This window comes from Squalius cephalus (genome assembly GCF_949319135.1).
Source record: "Squalius cephalus genome assembly, chromosome: 22".
NCBI classification, from domain to species: Eukaryota; Metazoa; Chordata; class Actinopteri; order Cypriniformes; family Leuciscidae; genus Squalius; species Squalius cephalus.
In genome coordinates this window covers 28,106,767-28,127,129 of record NC_137143.1, presented here as the reverse complement: position 1 = coordinate 28,127,129, position 20,363 = coordinate 28,106,767, and the positions used below count along the sequence as shown (strand labels likewise).

At 36.3% G+C, this 20,363-nt stretch overlaps 2 protein-coding genes across 2 annotated transcripts in view; both read right to left on the bottom strand.

Annotated features, from left to right (window-relative positions):
- The window catches only part of LOC307150590 (uncharacterized protein), a gene marked incomplete at its 3' end in the record, with an annotated part of 32,348 nt that extends 12,234 nt beyond the window's left edge, over nt 1-20,114 (bottom strand). Inside the window, exons 1-3 of the mRNA XM_079857941.1 lie at nt 20,051-20,114; nt 13,360-13,653; nt 12,979-13,278 (exon numbers count right to left, since the gene is read on the bottom strand). Of these exons, the coding sequence (XP_079714067.1) occupies nt 12,979-13,278; nt 13,360-13,653; nt 20,051-20,105 (649 nt within the window). The 5' untranslated portion in view covers nt 20,106-20,114. The remainder of the gene's footprint in view (nt 1-12,978; nt 13,279-13,359; nt 13,654-20,050) is intronic.
- LOC307150179 (uncharacterized protein) lies at nt 1,371-8,168 on the bottom strand. Its single transcript, XM_079857047.1, has 6 exons — nt 8,147-8,168; nt 7,828-7,879; nt 7,632-7,704; nt 6,115-6,210; nt 4,432-4,481; nt 1,371-4,310 (listed from the first exon to the last, which is right to left on the bottom strand). The coding sequence occupies exons 2-6, from the start codon at nt 7,870-7,872 to the stop codon at nt 4,224-4,226; spliced, it is 351 nt and encodes a 116-aa protein (XP_079713173.1). The 5' UTR covers nt 7,873-7,879; nt 8,147-8,168; the 3' UTR covers nt 1,371-4,223.
- Nucleotides 20,115-20,363: the final 249 nt, after the last annotated feature.

Genomic DNA, 20,363 nt, shown 5'->3' with positions numbered 1-20,363 from the left:
AGGTATCAGTATTACAGCATAACATATCATCGTAAAACATATCAGAAACGCTCTACTTTATGAATGTTCCACTTATACTTTGCAGTTCAAATGTTGAGATGGTCCAGATCCAGATCCAACTCCTCCCAACTTACATAACCTACCCATCTCCACCCCCTGATCCCTAAACCTTTTTTTTTAAAGTCTCTTATGCTCACCAAAGCTACATTTGATTAAAATACAACAACAACAACAAAATGGTAATATTATGAAATATTACAATTTAATATAACTGTTTTTTTATTTTCATATATTTTAAAATGTAATTTATTCCTGTGATCAAAGCTGAATTTTCAGCAACATTAGCCAAAATCATCTTTGTGATGTCTGGATTACTGAAGATAGATGATATTTATTACCGTCAAAGACAGTGTTAGAATGTGCTGAGTGTTTTATTCTTACATGTGGATCAGTGAACATCCCTGGATATGAGTGGCCGTCACAGCTAACCGCAGTCCATGTAGCTGTTCTTCAAGGTTCTTTCACACACCTCAACTTTAGGCTTAATCTGTACTGTTAAGCACAGACACAACTGAGCAGAAATGTTATTCATAGAATTATTATGTGCCTGCTTCTCAGATTGATTCGGCATTTCATTTGAAGTCTTAAGATGCATGACGTAAAAAATAGGAATATTTCACAGTGCTGTTTGTAAGAATAGCATACACTGTCATCAAAGGATGAGATGTGGATTCTTCACAAACTTCATAAGTTTTGCCTGCCTAAAAAAGTACTTGGAAAATAACTTTTAATTGCCTAATCCCTTTACATCAAAGGAAAGCCATGTTATGTAAATAAAAACATATTTTCCATCCGTTTTCTATCATTCACTCTCAAAAAAAAGGTACAAAAGCTGTCACTGTGGCAGTACTTTTTCAAAAGGTACACCTTTGTACCTAAAAAGTGCATTTAAGTCCCTCAAAGGTACATATTAGTACCTAAATGGTACATATTAGAACCCTTTTGAAGGGCACTGTCCCAGTGACAGCTTTTGTACCTTTTTTTCTGAGAGTGTTTATTTTAATTATCTGAATGCACTATTTGTAATTTCTGGGTTATAATAAGGCAGAGATCTCTCATTTCTCTTAGAGGACCAGCAACTTGAATTTTAGCACTAGTCATGAAAGCAATACAATCTGACAACATTGATATCATAGCTTTTTCAGAAAACTTAAATTTATGGTAAAAGGCGGCAGTATGGTTGCCAGAAATTCACTTTAACTAATACTGTGACTAATACTAGTATTTGTTTACAGAATGGCATATTGGTGCCTGTATTTTGTAAAACTGTATATTCAATATTGTATAAAGTTAGTATACCAATTGACTTGAACAACCAAAATCAGATTTTATTTTGTAATGATAAATGTACTGTTAACCACTATGATAGTACAGATGGTAAAACAGAAAGTCACATGATGAATCAGAGTGGCCTGTCCATAAAATGTAGCCAATACTCATGTTTAAACGGTGCACAGGGTCATACAAAGACACTAAAACAATGCAATAAACATTAACTAAATAACTTAAAATGTAACACAAAACATCTTAAATGTACATTATTCAAAGAAAAAATAAGCAAATATAAAATATAGCCCAGGCCTAATCATAAGAGATGTCACGCAGGGACTTGTCCTTTTACTGTTTTTCACAATAAATACATATAATTCATACTAATATATGATAATTCATTGTTTTTATTTCCAAAACCCATACATTTGACAGTATTTTACAGTTAAAGGGTCAAGATGACATGACAAGATTACATCAAATTTGATCTTTTGACATATTTTTTGACAAAAGGTATTTGTGTCATGAAAACATCATGCAAGTTTCATAGCCTAAAACGTCAATATAATTAGGATATTGTGGGATGTGGCGTCACATGGGCGAAATCATTTGCATATGACTGCAAAAAACATCAACGAATCGGTTTAGGACCATAGGCCCCGCCCACTGGTGTTTACTTTCTAATTGATTGACACCTGTCTTCACCAGACACAAACACAAACGTCGCGTCAAAAGAAAATAGAAGCCATTTATAATAACTCACAAGATGTACTCCATGCGCTACTGACAAGGACGAGTAAAAGAACATTGCTTAGACTGTTTAAACAGCATTTGCGTTTCTGTAGGCTACAGACTTCAGAAGGACATTTTCCACACGAACAAGTGGATGGTTTATTTTTATTGGCATACTGGATTGCGTCAAATAATTATATGTTTGTTCAGATTCAGAGCATTTTACTGCGTTTTTTACAGTATAATGGAGAGTTCACACTAAAACTTAACTATGCCGGATTGGATCTGACAGCAGCTACATCACAAACTGTAAGTAAACAATTTCTTCTGTATATGATGGTTTTATATGGATAATGTTTTCAAAGCAATAGCGAAGGACTGACGTTAGCTCAGGCGGGAAGTAAGTCGACCGGAAGTTGAAGCCGGCCGCGTACGTGCCACCATCTTGTAGCAGAACTTCACCTGCAGTTAGCATCCCATTGACTCCCATTCATTTTGGCGTCACTTTGACAGCGAATAACTTCACATCTGAGGCGTTTAAAGACTCCATTTGTCCATTATTTGTTTCTAAAGAAACACGACAATGTATAAAATGCTCCATTACCTTGTAGCTTATGTTATGGCCCCGTAGAAGCAGTTTTTGTAAAAGTAGGCTAACGATTGCGTCATAACCAAGCGACTCTCTGTCACACAGTAGAGAGATTACCGTATGGACGGGAGGAGAAGCTCGCGGGCAATCGGGAGGACGTAGAGGCAAAATGACAATATAATTAATCAGAATAACGTTACCTAGCAAAAGTTGCTCCTGCTCCAAGCTCATGGACAATTCCTACTCACACTCTCCGTCTCTGCAAGATTCGGAAGGGAATGATTCAGATTTCTCTTGGCACAGCTACTAGAAGACAGACGGGTTGCTCACGTGGTCCGTGTAACGCTTTGCACGGTTTGAGTCTGCGCGTCAGGAAAGGAAGTGCTAAGAAATCGCTAAAAATGGGCTTCACTTGTCTCAATTGAGTTCCAATGGGGTCGCTGTGTCCATTTCTTTTACTGTCTATGCGTTAGCTAACGGTGACAGTTTACTGACAAGCCTTAAAGCTACACTGTGTGATAATTTCCCCCATCTAGCGGTGAAATTGTATATGACTACCCAGTGAATATTAGTTTCTGTTCCTTTCAATTTCGAGGGTGTTTTAACTCCTACGGTGGCCGTATTATTCCAAGATTAACATGGCTTCCAGTTCGACTTCGTCCAATTGCGCCTTTAAAACTATCACCTGTGATCCGTCGCAGCACAGATTTATGTTACAAGGTAAACAATACTTTTTCACCATTGACGCGAGGAAAAGTAACGCAAGTTATACTAGAGGTCGTTCTGGCGTTATGCACAACCATGCTATGGTTAGACAAGCAACTATAAAACTTTGAATTTACACAAATAGGCTGGATTACCTGTCGAGAAGAAAGCAGGGAACTTCAGCGTCCGTTTTAAAATCTTTGCTCCTCATGAGCTCTTTCCATCTGGGAAAAGTTACTCCAGTATTGACTTTGGTCTTGCTGATTTGCCTGTCGCGTTGACGTTTTAATTCTCTCTTTCGCTTCCTTGGCGACTCTTCTACATGTCCTCGAAAATGTCCTCGTGATCCTCCATCAGCAATCTTTCACCACTGCCGGCAGTCGCGAGTAATCTCCCCCTCGCATTCGTCTCTGTGTCACTGAGTGTAAAGCGCGAAAGGCGAAGCTTGAATGTGTCCCTCTTTGACTTTGACCTCAAGATGGAGGGGCAACATGGCGATCGGCATTCAAACCCCTCACCCGTATGTACTTTCAATGGCAGATTATAAACTTACGAGAATACTTTATTACTTGAAAGAAGTAAATATACATTAATGAGCACATATATTTTTGAAAGAACTAAGTGTTTTTTGCTAAGAATCAACTAAAACAATTACACAGTGTAGCTTTAAAGGAGCCGCCCATTAAAAAATGGATCATTTCAGACAGAGAAATGGTTAAAAATAAATTGTATTATGTTTAATATTTTAAGTTCAATATTATAAGTAGTTCCACACTAAACACTGAATACTGAAAGTAAGCACTATTTATTTCTGCAAGTAAAGATCCTAGATATACTGTAGCCTACATAGTGAAACGACAGAGACTCATCAGTCATTCACCAAACTGTAGACTTGATCTCCTGCCTTTGAATGAACTGGTTTGTCAGGGATCGTGCAGTACAGGTGGTAAACATTCTTAAGGAATAGAACAGAAAGATAGAAAAGAAACACAGGATAAATGTCTTGGCATTCAGTTCATGATGGACGTCTCATTTGATTATGTGGGTTTGTGGTGTGACAGTGTGTTTACACATACCTCATTTTCCTCTGTATTTCCCTCTTTCTGTTGTTTATTGACCAAAACACCTGTAATGCAATGCAGAAGTCATATCACTTTGTGGCCTTCATGAACAAGCTCTTTGTCATAAAACTTGAATGTATTTTAAGCTTTGACACTTTGCATAATTATGCAGCACAGCAGTATTATCTCTTCTCAGACCAGGGCTCCAGACTAACTTTTCCACTGGTTGCACTGGTGCTACCAACTTTCTCAGTTGGTCGCACCAGCATATGATTTGGTCGCACCTTTTTTTTTTTTTGCTACATACCATGGGATTAATCAATGCATGCTGATGAATAGTGGTCTTAATCTGCATACCCTAGTTTTGCACTGATGTAATAAGACTGACAGTGACACAAGACCTCATGTTACCAAAATGTTTTAATCTTTTAACTCTAAAAAAAAAAAAACTAATAAAAAACATATATGTTCTTTAATGTTTGATTATAATTTTACTGTCTTCACATAGGGATGGGAATTGATAAGATTTTATCAATAATAATGCCACTGACGATTCTGCTTATCGATCCTCTTATTGATTCTTGATAGCACTGTGTGGAAAAATGTATTCAAATGCTTTTCAAAAAAACAAGTGGTTTTATTTATTTTAAAGCTTAAGCTTGAGTAAGCAAACTGTACTTTTTATGTAATTTATGTAATGAATAGAACCTTATTGTAAAGTGTTACTGATTAGTTATACACCGATTCAGACGTCTCCTGAGTTCACTGTTGGAAAGATCAGTTTTTTTTAACCATTCATTAAAATGAATCGGTTCAAAAGAGTCATTAGTTCGCGAATTGGACGTGTCATGCGCGTTGTGTGATTATCCCAGCACTGACATGGACATCCAAGATTTGTGTCAACACAGAAAACATTTCATCACTGGATAGTTTTTTCGTTTAATTAAAGTGTTGTTTTATGTCAGCTGAATGTCCGGAACGCTTTTCAGAGAAGATAAGGCAACTTATTTAGCACAATTCACACCCAGTGGTAATTCAGGAAAAAAAAAAAAAAAAATCTCCGAATGCTCCACGGAAACTCTTCCGACCTTTTACCACCATGTCGATTTATTTTGATTAATATGCGCGCGGGAGAGAGAGCAAGACAGCGCCTAGTTTGGAGACGGTGTTCGTCTTGTTTACACTTTCGCCTGCTCCGAAGAGAGAGAGTGCGCGCGCGCGCGACCGGGTCTCTCTCTCTCTGCTCTTTCTAACAGGTTAAACAAGCGCGGCAGTTCATCTACATTACTCACCGATCAAATAAGACTTTGGCGGGCGCTAAATCAAGTTCAATGCAGGAAAATTCATGCGTGAATTTAACTGAGTAGTACATGACCATGTACTCGCACAAATGCGACCACATCAAATTTTAACTCGCACATTCTCAAAAAATGGTCGCAGTCTGGAACCCTGTCAGACTCATTGTGTGCAACACTGTTGTGATGAATTTAATATTTGTCCCACTTCCTCTGTATGAGCTCATCGTGATTGAGTGGGCCAAGTTTCACAATGCTTATATGTGAGCATCAAAAATGCTGTTTTTGGACTAGTGAGGAAATTTGAGTTTGAAACCAGTGTGTTTTCCTAGTAGGTTTACTACTATTGGTAGATTTGATTCCTCATGATATGATCACGTTAATGAAAGAAACATTTTATTACCTGAGGACTGGTAAATTGACTTTTCAGACGTTATGGAAGAGTAAGTTGCTGTGGGATCTGGTGTGCTGTCCTGATGGGACTCTGGGTGTTCGAGGCCTTTGAAAGAACAGCATGATGAAGAGGGTCAAACAGAGTCAATAGAAAACCATCCAAAACAAGAGGACAAATGTCAAATGGCATCTCCTAAAGCTTCAAACGTGGTGTGTGAAGTCAGTGACGCCAAACACAATGCATGTCTTGATACCAAACATGATGCACCATAATTGAATGAGTGCATTTGCAAAATAGATGTGAGAGCTACAGTGGTGCAGCGGTGATGTATTTTTGTCGCCAAAACCCAGAAATGAAAATCAATGGAGTTTTTTTTATTTATGTTTTTTGGTTAAATGCCTGAAATAAGGTCTTTGGTTAACACAAGCCCAAGATTTTTTCACATTTTATTTATGACATATTATGTCAGTAAACCCCCTTGGGATTTTTGAAGCTTTTTTCTTGTCTTGAAAAAAGGCAGTTGCTAACAAGCGATTAAATGGGACTACAGAGGTTTTTGGGGCACATTAAGGAGCCGTTTACATGCATTTTGGCTTTTTGGCATGTTAACATAACATGTTTTGGGGGCCTGAAAACGCAAACTTTTGAAAATAGATTTCAAAGTGCAAGTTTTTGAAAATTATACCGTTACTGTCTATGTGTGAAAATGCTAATTTGTGAAAACGGTGACATCATGTGTAGCTTATAACGCATCTTTACAAAGTGGCATTGCCAACTACTGGCCTGGCAGCATAATACAGTGTTTTTAGCTGTTTCGCGGATCCGTGTGAACGGGGATCTTTTTGACAATGTTGTCATCTGTACACAAAAAACACAAAGGAAAAACTTTTTCGTTTTTAGCACATTGTTGTATTGTAAATGTATCCTTAAACTGTAAATAAAGACTGAGGCTCGACAGCCCTTTAAAAGTGCTGATTTTACTGTATAGGCAGAGTAAACATTTTGCAAAAAAGCTCAATTTGTGTTCCACAGAAGAAAGAAAGACTTATGGGTTTGAAACAGTTGGAAAATGAGTAAATTATTTTAATTTTGTCATGAACTGTTGCTTTAAAGCTGCTGTCCTCAACTTTTTTTGTATTCAAAATGTACAATATTTATATAAGCGAGTACATCATGAATCCATTTTCCAAACTGTGTTTTTGTCTTATCCTGAATCACTGGTACACCTATAATAAGTGTTTGTATTCGGACTATTTTAGACTGATATAGGTTGTACCGCAGCGAAGTAGCCCAGACCTGCGTGACTCATCATAGACATAAACAGAGAGAAGTAGCTCCGGCTACAAGGCGCATGCAGTTCTGTTTATTAACCGCTAAAGAGACAAAAGTTGCGGACTGCAGCTTTAAGAAAAGATGTGGCTAATAAGACTTGAAAGAGGAAGTGATACTAGTTTCTGAGAAGCTGGTGTCACTATGTCGTGTTTTTGGTTAACTGAAATCATCAATTGAGAATGATGTTCTCTCACCTACAGAGATGGGCTGAGATGTGGCTGGTACAGAAGTGATCAGAGAAAATGTCTCTGCAGGTCCAGAACAGCTCTAAAAAAAACAATGAATAATTAATGAATAATATGGCTGTCCCTTTCAGCCATTCTTACTCATGGTATTATAAATATTTATTACCTGATTGATTTTAAAGATTGTAAATGCACAGATACTCACCAAACCAATTCCTTGACTGGGCTCATCTGATGTTATTGATCTCATTTTATTGCTAAGAATCAAATATGGATCTTTATGGCATCTTTTCATACATAAATCATATAAGTTGCTAAACATTTACACTCATAGTTCCTGGATTACAAAAATATACAACGGGACATTGTATCACAGACTACTGAAAAAGATTTCATGCAATGCAAAAGTAGTCTGCTTTAAATAATCATATCACTTTATATAAAAACATTTTTTAACCTTCATGAACAAGCTCTTTGTCATAATTCAGACTACTGAATTGAATGCAATGCATGAAACAACTTACCGATGTCGTCTTTTTTTACCTACAAAACAATGAATGAGCGTTATATGTTCCGTTTTAGCTTGCATGATAAATTCTATATTGAACAACATAAAACCCAGTTTACACCAGAACAAACTTAGAATATATGTAGCCTACATGTGAAAACTTTACTTACATGCAAACCAGCACAGACAGATGAGTCCAGAAAAAATGACACCAACACCAGTGGAAACGAGCACTATAATCACTATAATCAATAAGCCTGTGACTAAACAAAACCAACACTTTAATACATGTTTATGTGCATTATGGTAAAGTTTAATTTGGTTGTTTTATATATGTCAGTCTTCCTGACAATTGAAGTGAAACGATTGAGAAAATGTATATAGATTTGTTTTTTTGTTGTGTACATGTAAATGTTTTACAGAGATTTGAAAGTAAACATTTAATTCATACAACAGTCAAATCAAATCAATTAAAATGGAAGCACAACAGGAAAAGGAAAAACCTTTGTGGATGTTCAGGGTTGGACAGTCAGTTTGATCTGTTGAAGTGTGAACATTAGGAGCATCTGCATCAGAAAATACCTCAAATGAAATCACATTTGACCAAAGCGTGATGATTATACACAGCAGTGTTAAGGCCAATTCACACCACACAGAAAGACGTCAACCATTGCCAACAATCACCAGATTAAAGACTTCACTTCTCAGACATTCCACGATCCGACAAACACTCAACATGTTAAATCGGCAAAAATAAGAGCTGACCAATGGCAGAGGCGACAGACGCCAACTGGAGTAACACAGTGATCTGACAAAACAAAGTGCCTGTTGCCATTTTGTTGCCGTTTGTCAGTGCAGTGTGAATGGGCCTTTACAGTGTTTGATGAAGTCCCGTTAAAGGGAGAATCTTTCTATGGCATTCTACTGATATTTAGTAAAGTTACCAGTTCTGGTGGATGTTGGGGTTTCAGTAGTGTAAATAGCAGCCATTACTGCTGAAACTACATTGCAAAATAATTAGCTAGTATATGAGTTATAATAAACACACTATGAAAGAATTGTAATGTTTGATATGTTTAGTGTTATTAATTAAAGTTTTAATTTAACACTAAACTTTAGTTGCATGTTTTTGTGTCCATTTGTGAAGCTTTTTGAGTGGACATTGCTGTTAAAAGTGCACTGAGAACATTATAAGGTGTATTTAAAATTATAATTTTTTAACAAAGACTGGCATAAATCTTTAAATTAAAAGTTATAGCTGTAAATATGATAGTAACTAAGATAATCAAACAACTGGAATGTGGAAGACCAATCCAAAATGAACTAAAATGTATTTGAATGAAATTATGATGCTACAGGAGAGAGTGTTCAGCTCATAAGCAATACAGTCTCATCTTGAGTCATGTGACTTCCCATTTGCTCACTAATTTGGCATCTAAGTACTAGGTAACTTATGACATTCTTCTGTTAACAGGCAGAGTAGAGGTTGCCATGGAAACTGAAAAAAACCAATGTGTGCCAAACTTCAATGTTTGGCAAATGCAATTCATAAACAGTTAAACATTAAGAAAAGCAGCGTAATCAAAGTAAAGAGTCCTTTCATGCTGCTCAACATTTGGAAACTTTACCTGTGTAGAGTTGAGCCTTGGTTGAGTAAATGTATCCCACATATATTTTTTTATTTCTCCCAATGAGGAAGAGTGGATGCACTTACGTGTGGTTTTCTTTGTTTTGCTGTTTGGCGTTTTTGACTTGGAAAGTAAGTCTACAAATATAAAAATAAATTACAAATTGCAAGGAGAATCACCTTTGAATCACGTTTTCAATTTTAATTCAGAATAACCAGAAAAGGTGTTATTAGTAACTTTGTACTGTACGTTTCAGAAGTGGACATTAAAGGTAAAGCTGTTAAAAAACACATTGTAAAATTTGCAGTGATGTATGATAAAATGTTCAACCGCAACAGATAATGAGCCTGACAGAACAATTGCTACATCATTCAAGGTGGAATAAGAATTATGTATTATTATGAATTAGCTAATGTCAATACAGTCTCTTGTTAAAGGGTACAGAGCCTTCAAATACAACTTTTTTCCCACATTATGCCGTATGATGTAATTCTGGCCTGTACTAGTTTATATCCAATAAGGATATTACAGAACCGAACCAGCACTGTAACATTTAAGAATGAGACAATGAGTTTATACAGTTGTATATATACTGACACTAATTTTGTTTTCAATAATCCTGCTGTACAGAGAAACATTACAAGAAATGAACAACCCATTTCATAGATTCATAAAGTAAATCACAGTAGATAGATGTATGGAAAGGACTTTGGTGTTTGTTTTTTGATAGAAATAACTTTTTTTAAACATTATCAATAAATATCTCAAGACTCACTCTGGATTGTTATTGTCACTGGATTGGAGTGAGGAGATGGTATGAGAACTTGTGACTTCTCCACAGTGTAGTAGCAGGTTATTCTCACAGATGAACTCTGACCTTCTGACCAAATACTGATCTGAGATCCAGTGAGTGAGAGCTGACATGATGAGCTCTGTTCTGAGTAACTGCCTCTTCCATTTATGTTAAAGACACACATCTCCATCTTCAGATCTTCAGTATTGTTACAGTTCAACTGAACTGTGTCTGTTTCCTTAATAACTGAAGCAGATGCTGTTAACTTGGCCTGAGGAAGACCTAATGAAGAAGAAAAGAAAATTGAAATGTATTCATCTCTCAGATTAGAAGCAGGTGACTCTTCTGAAAGTTGCAAAAACTTTTTTTTAAAAACAGTGTCTTAACTTTCATCATGTTAGTCTTTTGTCATTTTAAACTATTAAAACTATTAAAAAGCAGTTAATGATCCTTCAGGAAGTTACATCATTTTGGAGGGAAAACTACAGCACATACGTCAGCATTAGCAACTGACTTATTTTCTGTGATGGTTTGTGGTATTAATTGGTTCGACAAAATACAAAAATCGGCAAGATTTTATTTTGATGGTTCCTTTTGCATGATAATATCAACACTTCAAAAGTTGTTTTAAACTGACTGTCAATCACTCACTGTGCAATGGTTCTTTATTTGCATATGTAAAAATCCTAATTAATCCAGTATCAATGTCATATGATGAGTTTAACCCTTTAACTGTCAACCCCCCCTTTTTTCGCATAGACAAAAAAATCACTATACAAACTTAAATGGTTGTAATTCAAGAATGCTTTGGAATATAGACATATGGTTGGTCTTGTTTTTAAGAAGACATTTTTATTGTAGAAGTGAAATAAATTATGAAAGTGAAACAGAAAAAAAGTTATATAAGTTTGAGTTTATGAAAATGTACAATATAAAAATATAATTATTTATATTTGATATAAAATATATATATTACAAAATATATTTTACTCTAAAACTGCTAGAAAATTAAAGCCAAAAATCTAAAGATATCTCAAAAAATGAGCTTTCAGTAAGATTTTATTTGGGCGCAGTACCAAACTTTTTCACTAGATGGACAGCCAAGCTTCCTTACTGACCATATAAGGGCGCCTCCATTTTCATATATGTTTTGAGTGATCTAAACCATACAGATTTGAGTGATCTGTATTTCCATAATTTCATACAATTTATGAAGTATACATCCTATTCAGAAATAGTATGGGTGCTTTGGCAGTATTTGATTTGATTTCAACCTCTAATAAACATAAAAAGAGCACATATGTGCGTTATAGCTCGCTGCCGCATCACAAATTGAGAGTCCATAATATTTTTCTTTATATTCAAAACATTTTCAGACCTTTTTTTCTCATAAAATTTAATTGGTGTTATCTTTTGAACTCTTGGCATGAAAACAAACTGAGGTTTATAATCTTTCCTGATTTTTCATGTTTATTTCTATTTCAAAATAAAGGCCTAAACACGCCTAATGATTATGAAATATTCTTATTGCAAATTGATAAATTGCTGCTCCTCTGTAATTTATTTTAAAAAACATCCACCAAATATGAAAACTAGAGATTGTAAGCTTTCAAATGATATAGTTTGTCAATATTACTTTAGGTTTTTACTAAGATATTATTGTTCTAAATGTATATGGGCAACCGTCCCACCTGACACTTAAGAGGTTAACCAGATCAGAGCATATTTCTGAAAGATATTTAAATTGAAATACTTCTACTTCAAGTGTATTCATTTGTGTATTAACAGAAAGAGTTCAAGAAGTGCTGCAGAACAAGAATGACCCAATAAAAACGTACAAAGAAACTTTTAAAATATGAAATAATTTGCTTGCCGTTTCTCCTCTCACCATCATATGAGATGTGCAGAAACAAGCTTCTTTCTATAGATGTGTCAGATGTTGTCTAGCTCTCTGACATGATCAGCTGAAGCGACTCTTCCTTCCTGCCTAAATATATCAGTTCACTTGCTGAAGTCACACTGGTTAAGCGTTTGTCTGAGAAGAACCTACAAGTTATTCAGTGTGAGAAGATTTCACAGATCTCTGTCTGCTGACTCACTATCTTACAGCATCACACAACTGCTAGTCAGCTTCACTATGTTGATTCTGACTTCATAGACCAATACCGATCAATACATTTAGTGTATTTGACCTTTCAGTGTTGTAAAGGGTTGTAAATAGTATCCATCAAGAAGTGCCATAAATGTAATACACAATACCATTCAACTTTTCTCAAATGTTTTTATTTGTTGTAAATACTGACTTTTTCTTTGTTTCTTTGTATGTTTTAATGACCTACATAAATCAAACTGGCTTAAGAATTCTACAGGTGTCTCTGATTAAAAGTGTTCATGTGTTAAAAAATGATTACAGTAAAAAGTCCTCACCTCTGATGGTGTGTGTGTCACTGCGCGGTGATCTGATCTCAGGTTCAGTGTTGATGTAATAATCACAGCTCAGATTTCTGCTGTTCACTGATCGTGTGAAGAGTTCACTATGAGTTAAATAAAACATACAAATATGATTCTCTCCAGACCGACTCTTCTGAGAGACACTTCTGAGCAGAAGAACATCCTCAGTGTAGAGACTACAGATGAAATCAGCTCTGACTGAAGGTGGTATTTCACAGGCTATGTTGATCTGGACATCATCGTCACTAACACTGATGATGGGTTTCTGAAGTGAACCTAAAGTGAAATAATCCAGAGTTATTAAAAACATTGTAATAACAGTTTGTAACGCAGAAGAACATCAGTGAAATCTCTCACCTAGAACCGTCACTGTAACAGCAGGAGAATGAGATGATGGTTTATCAATCCCGCGCTCAGTTATTGTGTAGAAGCAGTAAATGTGGACTGATGCTGGAGATTTTACATCTGCCCATCTGAGCACTTCAGCACCAGTGAGATCGAGCTCACATGACGGACTGACTTTTATATTCTTCTGTTCACTGTTTATGTAGAAATGACACTGTTTCACTGGTACATCTGCTGTCTCACAGATCATCTTCACTGATCTGGACTCTCTTAGGACATCTGGAGATACTTTTACAGCAGGAGCTTCTGAAATAACCAAAATAGATCAATCCCTACATTACATCTTCTTACTGACCACTTTTCCATGCATCATTTTCCAATCATGTTCCATGTTTTGGTGAAACTTTTGAACAAATTTAAATGCATAAATATCCTTGCACCAGCAGCCAACTACACAATGAATGGAAAATGTAGGCCAGCCCATGAAGGTATCTGTTTACTAATTTAAAGTCATACACTCAATAATTGTATCCCTTAAAACTCATCTTAGATAATCAAAATGACATAATTTCTTCAACCCTTAAAATGTAATTTTACACCCGTGCTTAGTTTAATTTACGCATATATCGATAAATATGCAAATTAGCCCCGCCTCCACTCAATCACACCAGCTCAGGCTACCTGGGGCCTGTACCATGAAGCCGGTTTAGGTGGCTAGCCAGCTATGTTTCAGTTTAGTTTCCGCCAACCCTGGGTTTTAGGTACTATGAAAGTAGCTCGGCTTTAATCGGTGTTCGTTGCCATGGTATCTTACGCTGCACTGCTAACCTGCTCCGGGGCAGGTTATGTTCTGGATTCGAGATCTCAGACTGAAGTTTGACCAGTCAGCTGAGAGCAAAGAAACATATAGGTGACGTAACTTATTCCCAGTGTCTGTTACAATGGCTTCACTTTTTCTTCCAAATCCTGTGGACATCTCAGCGCAAATTGTTAGACGAGCACTTCGTAGAGAAAGAGTTTTTAGCCAGACAAAATCCCCTTGCCTTTCCTGATAGTTACTTGTATGAAAGATACAGATTTTCCGCGGAAGGAATGTCTTATCTTTGCGAACTTCTTGAGCCGCACATAAAGAATTTAACACGTCGAATTCATGCACTTACTGTTCCGCAAATGGAATTGCGTTAAGTTTTTTTTTTGTTTTTTTTGCAAGTGGTACATACTTGCACGGTGGGTGACGCACAGAAGCTAGGGGAAAACACGGTTTGTCGAACCATTCGCAAGGTCATCTGCAGGAGTACATGAATAGTTTCATTAATAGTGTTCCCCGGACATTTATCGACAATATCCATAAAAGAGGGCTTTTATAAAATTGCCGGTAAGATTGATAGGGTGACGTCACATGAACACTTTTTTTTTTTTTTGCGCAATTTTCCTACGGACAAAATTGCGATTGTTAACTCATGATTTCTGTTCTGTCTGTGCGCACCAATCTTGCACTTCTATCTCCTCCTCAACCAGACCACCTAGAGACTTCGGGTTTTCGGCATTATGTTAAGGAAGGTCTAATCTCGGGAACGCACACAAAAAAAAAACCATAAAAAGATTTACTATCTCTTAGTGTTGTGATCCCATGACGTCAGAAAATTGCGCTAAAACACTCACTGAGTTTTTATTACTTGTTTTTTTCATAAAGCAAATTTCACAAATGTAGCCTACTATACAATATAATACATGTTAAGAATTATTTTAAATCTTTTTTATTATTATTCTGTCAATCTTATGATAGGATTCCCTAGAGTCATTGCATGTATGCAGTCTATTGCTACAATCTCCACTGCTCTAGGGGAATATGAGGCAGATTATGTTAATAGGAAGTCCTATCACAGTCTTAATGTTCAGAGAGATGATGTGAATATGTGAGATGATTATTTTCTGTGAGATGAATCTTTAAATTAATAGTAACATTAACAGATATAATAATGATCTACTAAACATTTCATCTGCAGACGACTTGTGGTCATGAACATATGATCACAAGTTTGGATGCCAAATGGCCTGGCTCCAGTGCTTGACTCACGAATTTTCCGTGATTCTGTGTTGTGTCAGCGCTTTGAGGAAAGCAAGTTAAATTTGGTACAGTACAAAACACTGTTAATTTGAACTGAGATAGAAAAACCTACACAATAACCCCCTATCATGACCCTCAGACAGGGCCACAGCACCGCTTCAATGTGGCCCTCAGTAAAACCAGAGTGAAGACAGAGATGACCTTTGGCATCCTAAAGGCACATTTCAACTGTGTTCAGCAGTTAAGAGTCACCAGAGCGGGCATCACAGATAGTGGCTGCATGTGCCATTCTGCACAATATAGCCACCAGTAGAAAGGAGCAAGAAACACCACAAAACCAGCTTCTCCCCGATGAAACTGACCCGATCACACTTGACCACCCAGCTGGTGCAGATGTAGATGCAATCACCATACAATATTACACTTAATAAAAGCATATTGAAACTGCAGATAGGCCTCAAACTGTTTTATTGGTTTTGTGGGATGGGAGGGAGAAAGAGAGCAAGAGAAAGTTGCATTACTAAAGTGTTACTTTGTTAAATAAGTTCACATACTGAGAACAGTTTTATCCAGCTGTTTGATCTCCAATTTATTTTTATTTTTTTTTTGGAGCCTCCTCAGCTCACAGTCCAGCTCGAGTCCCCTTTATTGAACAGTCTAGTTCAAGTCCCCTTTAGTGTGCAGTCTAGTTCAAGACTCCTTTTGTACAGGGCCCTAACTGAGTCTGTTTCCTCCTGAAACATAATTCCACCACAAACATGATCATTACAAGTTTTCTGGAGGCTCAAATAAAAAAAAGTTCCTTGACTTCCTACAAACACAGGACTGACTGTAATTTGTCAAGGGTTTTAAATCCTTACCTTGTTCACATTTCTTCTGAAGCCCATTTAGGTAGTAGAGGCCTCAGTTTCTGGGGCAGGTTGTGAAAAATCCTACAATAAAAGATGTGTAAGGGCCAGTCCCTTAATTATGCCACACATTCAAATGTTTGCCATAATAAAAAGCCCAGTGCATTCACCTCAGCAACTGTCTCAGAACACACAGACAGAGTGTCTTCATTTCCTCCACCCTAATAAATAAAAATAGGCCCATATAAAGCATAACTGTTGTAAAGCAGGTTATGTTCATTGTGTTCTGTCTGCTGCATACTGACCTCTGTGTGGGAGACTGTGTGGATGTGTGCTGGCTTCAACAGGGACACTGTATTTCCCTCTACTGCAGAATATACAGTCAGCCATATTTACAACTTAAAAAAAGTAGTAATGTATCACACACGTACCCAGTGTTATTGCTTAGAGGAGCCAGCACCAGGGTCAGATTGTACAGCACCTGTAATCCCATCCATAATCGTCCGTCCCTTATTGCCCACTCAGAGCCAACTCCTCCGCCAGTGTAGGCTATTCTGGTTTTCTGAATTTAACTCTTTATTTCTGTTTGCTGCAAACAAGTGTTTGTGATAAAATGTTCACAAAAATAATAAAAGGTTGTGGTAAATACTCACCACTTTGAATTATATTTTTATATTTTGTCTTTATCTGTTGCCAAGAACATTTGGAGTTGGGGTTGCATCAAAAAAAAGAAAGAAAAAAAAAAGAATATTAATCTCTTAGTACATACATGCACATTTTTTATATATTATAAAAATAGGCTATAGGCTATAGGCTACACATACATATATACATAATTTTACATAAATATAGAACGTATTTGTTTAACTTACACATTAACAATCAGCGATCTTTCTCCAACAGTCTTCTCTTGCTTTAGCAGCAGAACGTATTGTTTCGAGGTTGAAATACATATTTAAATTCATCGTAATTCTGAATGATTATCTCTTGCTCCTCCGTGGAAAAATATATCGCTCTCGCTCTACCCGCGATTGGTTGTTCAGTGTCGACGTCACTCTTTTATGTGCACGCGCGCGTGGAGTAATCATAGCTTAAGATCAAAGCCTGAGTTGACAGAGAAAGTCGATGAGCTGCATCATGGTACCAATAAAGCCTGATTGCATCGGTTTGGTTTTGTCAACTCAAAACTAATCCTGTAACCCCGAGTTTGTTCAGCTATCTTCATGGTACAGGCCCCTGATCCACTCCATCAACTTAAACATGACACAATGGAAATATTGGTTTAATTCAGCCATATATGTTTGAAACAGAAACTTCAGAAGAAGAAGAATTTACAGGGTTGTCTACAAGACAATGCATCAGAATGGTAATGCGTTTTATGTATCGCTCTCTACAATGTTGGACATATAACAGTAGGCTAATTGAAATCCCTAGTAAAATAAAACCTGTTCCAAAATGTATTTAAAATAAATTCATTCATACTAAGTTTACTACAAATCCATTAACATATTTACTGACATATCGCTTGAGACTTACTGAAATAAAAATTGTGATTAAACTTTAAAGTTTAAGATTAAAGTTTTTTAACAATGCACATTTCTTAATATTAAGCCTAAAATATGTTTTAATATCATTATTAGTAATAGAGCTGGGCGATTTTTTCCCCTAAAAAAATCTGCGATTTTTTAATAAAAAACTCGATTTACGATTCGATTCGATTTTTCCCCCCATTTAAAACGAAATAACTGCGAACTGTAAATATATTTTAAAAATATATATTTATTGTATTTAATTTAAGTGCATCAACATAAACAAAAATTGCAAAGGCAAACCCTTTCTCTAACTGAAAAGTCACTGTGCGTGCAACAAATATTGTTAAACATCTAAATTATTTATACTGTATTTGGATTGAGCTAATAAATCAACAAAACATCCTCAGGTAACTCTTATGCCTGGTTCAGATTACACGATTTTGACTCCTAAAAATCTTGTCATGTCGTGGACAAGAAACATGTCAGACTACACGTTGTTTTCCGACCAGTCATCGCGAGCCGTCTCACACACTCATTCACTCGCACATATAGCCTACACACACACACACACACACACACACACACACACACACACACACACACTCACACTCACACTCACACTCACTCACTCGCACACTCACTCGCACATACACACTCACTCACTCTCGCGCGCACACACTCGCGAACACACACAGTCTCTCCCTCGCGCGCCGTCGCCGTGGAGGACCGTTAAAAAATTAAATATGCTAGTCTTTGTCGTGATGTCGTGAAGCATCGAGGGCTGCGCCAGGGAGCATGCTACGGAAACCCTGAAGGAAGATTTGAATGCAAAATGTATGTATTGTACGCTATACTGAAGAGGGGGAGGAAAAAAATCTAAAAAATCGATTTTTTGAAAATATGAATCGATTTGACCTACCAACTCGATTTTTAAATCAAATCGATTTTTTTCCCAGCCCTAATTAGTAAGGTTAGTATGATCTCTGTATAATATCAGTTTTTAAATGCAAGATATTTAAAGTGTCCTTAAAGTACATTTTGCAATAGTTCCATTTTAGCACAATCAAATGCAAGTACAGTATATCTTTATTTGAACCTCAGTTCTATTGCAGGATAACTAAAGTGCATTAAGTACAGAATTAGTTGTACCAATTTAGCAGACTTATACCAATTTAGTATAGCAAGAGTTGAATTGCAGGGTATGCAGTGTATTATATTAAGTACATAAATATGTAACTGTATTTGTACTTGGCATAAAATAAATGTATTTCAAATAAATGTTTATATATTTTTTTTTCACTAGGGATGATTAGCTTTTGGCTTCACTACGTTATTTAACAGCTAATAATGTGATGCTAATGTTACACAATGTTCCTGTTCACCATCTCAGAGTCAGACAGCTGCCTTCTAACCATCAGTTTCCTTAGAAACGCTTTGAACAACTCAGAACGTCAGTGGAGAAAGAGTTCATCAATAACATACATCATATACATAACTCACCCACTATTGCTACATGTACACTCTTTTTCCTGTCCCTTCTTAAAGGTGATTTTGAGCTCACTGTGTTAAAATGCCAACTGAGCAATGATAGGTAAAGTCCAACACTGCACGTTGACCGGATTCATTACGTTTGTGACGGTATACCGCGTTTTTGAGACTGTCTTTGATACACTGCAGTTTTATGGAAAAAATACTCAGCAATGATGTTGACTGATGAATTTGCACATGGTTTGGCTTTAAGTATATTAAAAACACCACATAAACATGAACAACATTAAAAACTTGATGTTCATCAAAGGGGGTCTTTAAGTCCTTTTAAGTCCATTTTAATTTCTTTTCTGTTTTCTAATTTCTGTTTGGCAAAAAAAAAAGGAAAAGAAAGTCTCTTTTTCATGCACTTCAAAAAAGCATTCCTCTGATTCTGATAGGTTTTATCAGCATATATACAGTAGCTCCAAGAATAACTTTTATATATGCAGATGTAAATTAATTATCTTGTACACCAAATAAGGTGTTTACGTGACTCATAATTCTAATTAATGGATTAAATAGGTTATTGCAATCATTTTCATGAATTTTAATGGCATATCTAAAGTAAAACTGCTTTAAGGTTGTAGGTTCATGTGTCTGCTGTGTACTAAAACACAAACGTCCTGATCACACATGCTTAAATTCTGTATTTTAGACAAATGTTTTTTCACTACAAATGTGGACATTCAGTGTTAAATTAACATTAAATGACAAAGATCACTTACTGTAAGACTGAACCTCCATAAGAAGCTGAAGAGCAATGAAGATGAACAACTCCATTACAGCGAGAGTGAGAAAAGAGACTCACACTATAGTTGAATCAGGAAGTAACACATTAGACCACAGGAAACAGTCAGTTCTATGAAGATGAACGTATAGATCATGAGACCACATGTTCAGCTGTATTCACTGTAACAGAGGGCAGTTCTGACAACAGGCATACTTTACGTGTGGGACATGATGTCTCCACCACTTTTTGGGGGAAAGCTCCACAGATTCTGCCTTGGCTTGCTGATCAATATATGAATTGAATACAGT

Bases quoted from the DNA above. Each gene is read 5' to 3' on its own strand.
- LOC307150179 (XM_079857047.1), bottom strand. From the start codon at position 7,872: ATGAGATCAATAACATCAGATGAGCCCAGTCAAGGAATTGGTTTG. The intron at 7,705-7,827 runs GTGAGTATCTGT...TGTTTTTTTTAG, and splicing joins CCAGTCAAGGAATTGGTTTG to AGCTGTTCTGGACCTGCAGA. The intron at 6,211-7,631 runs GTGAGAGAACAT...GTTCTTTCAAAG, and splicing joins ATCTCAGCCCATCTCTGTAG to GCCTCGAACACCCAGAGTCC.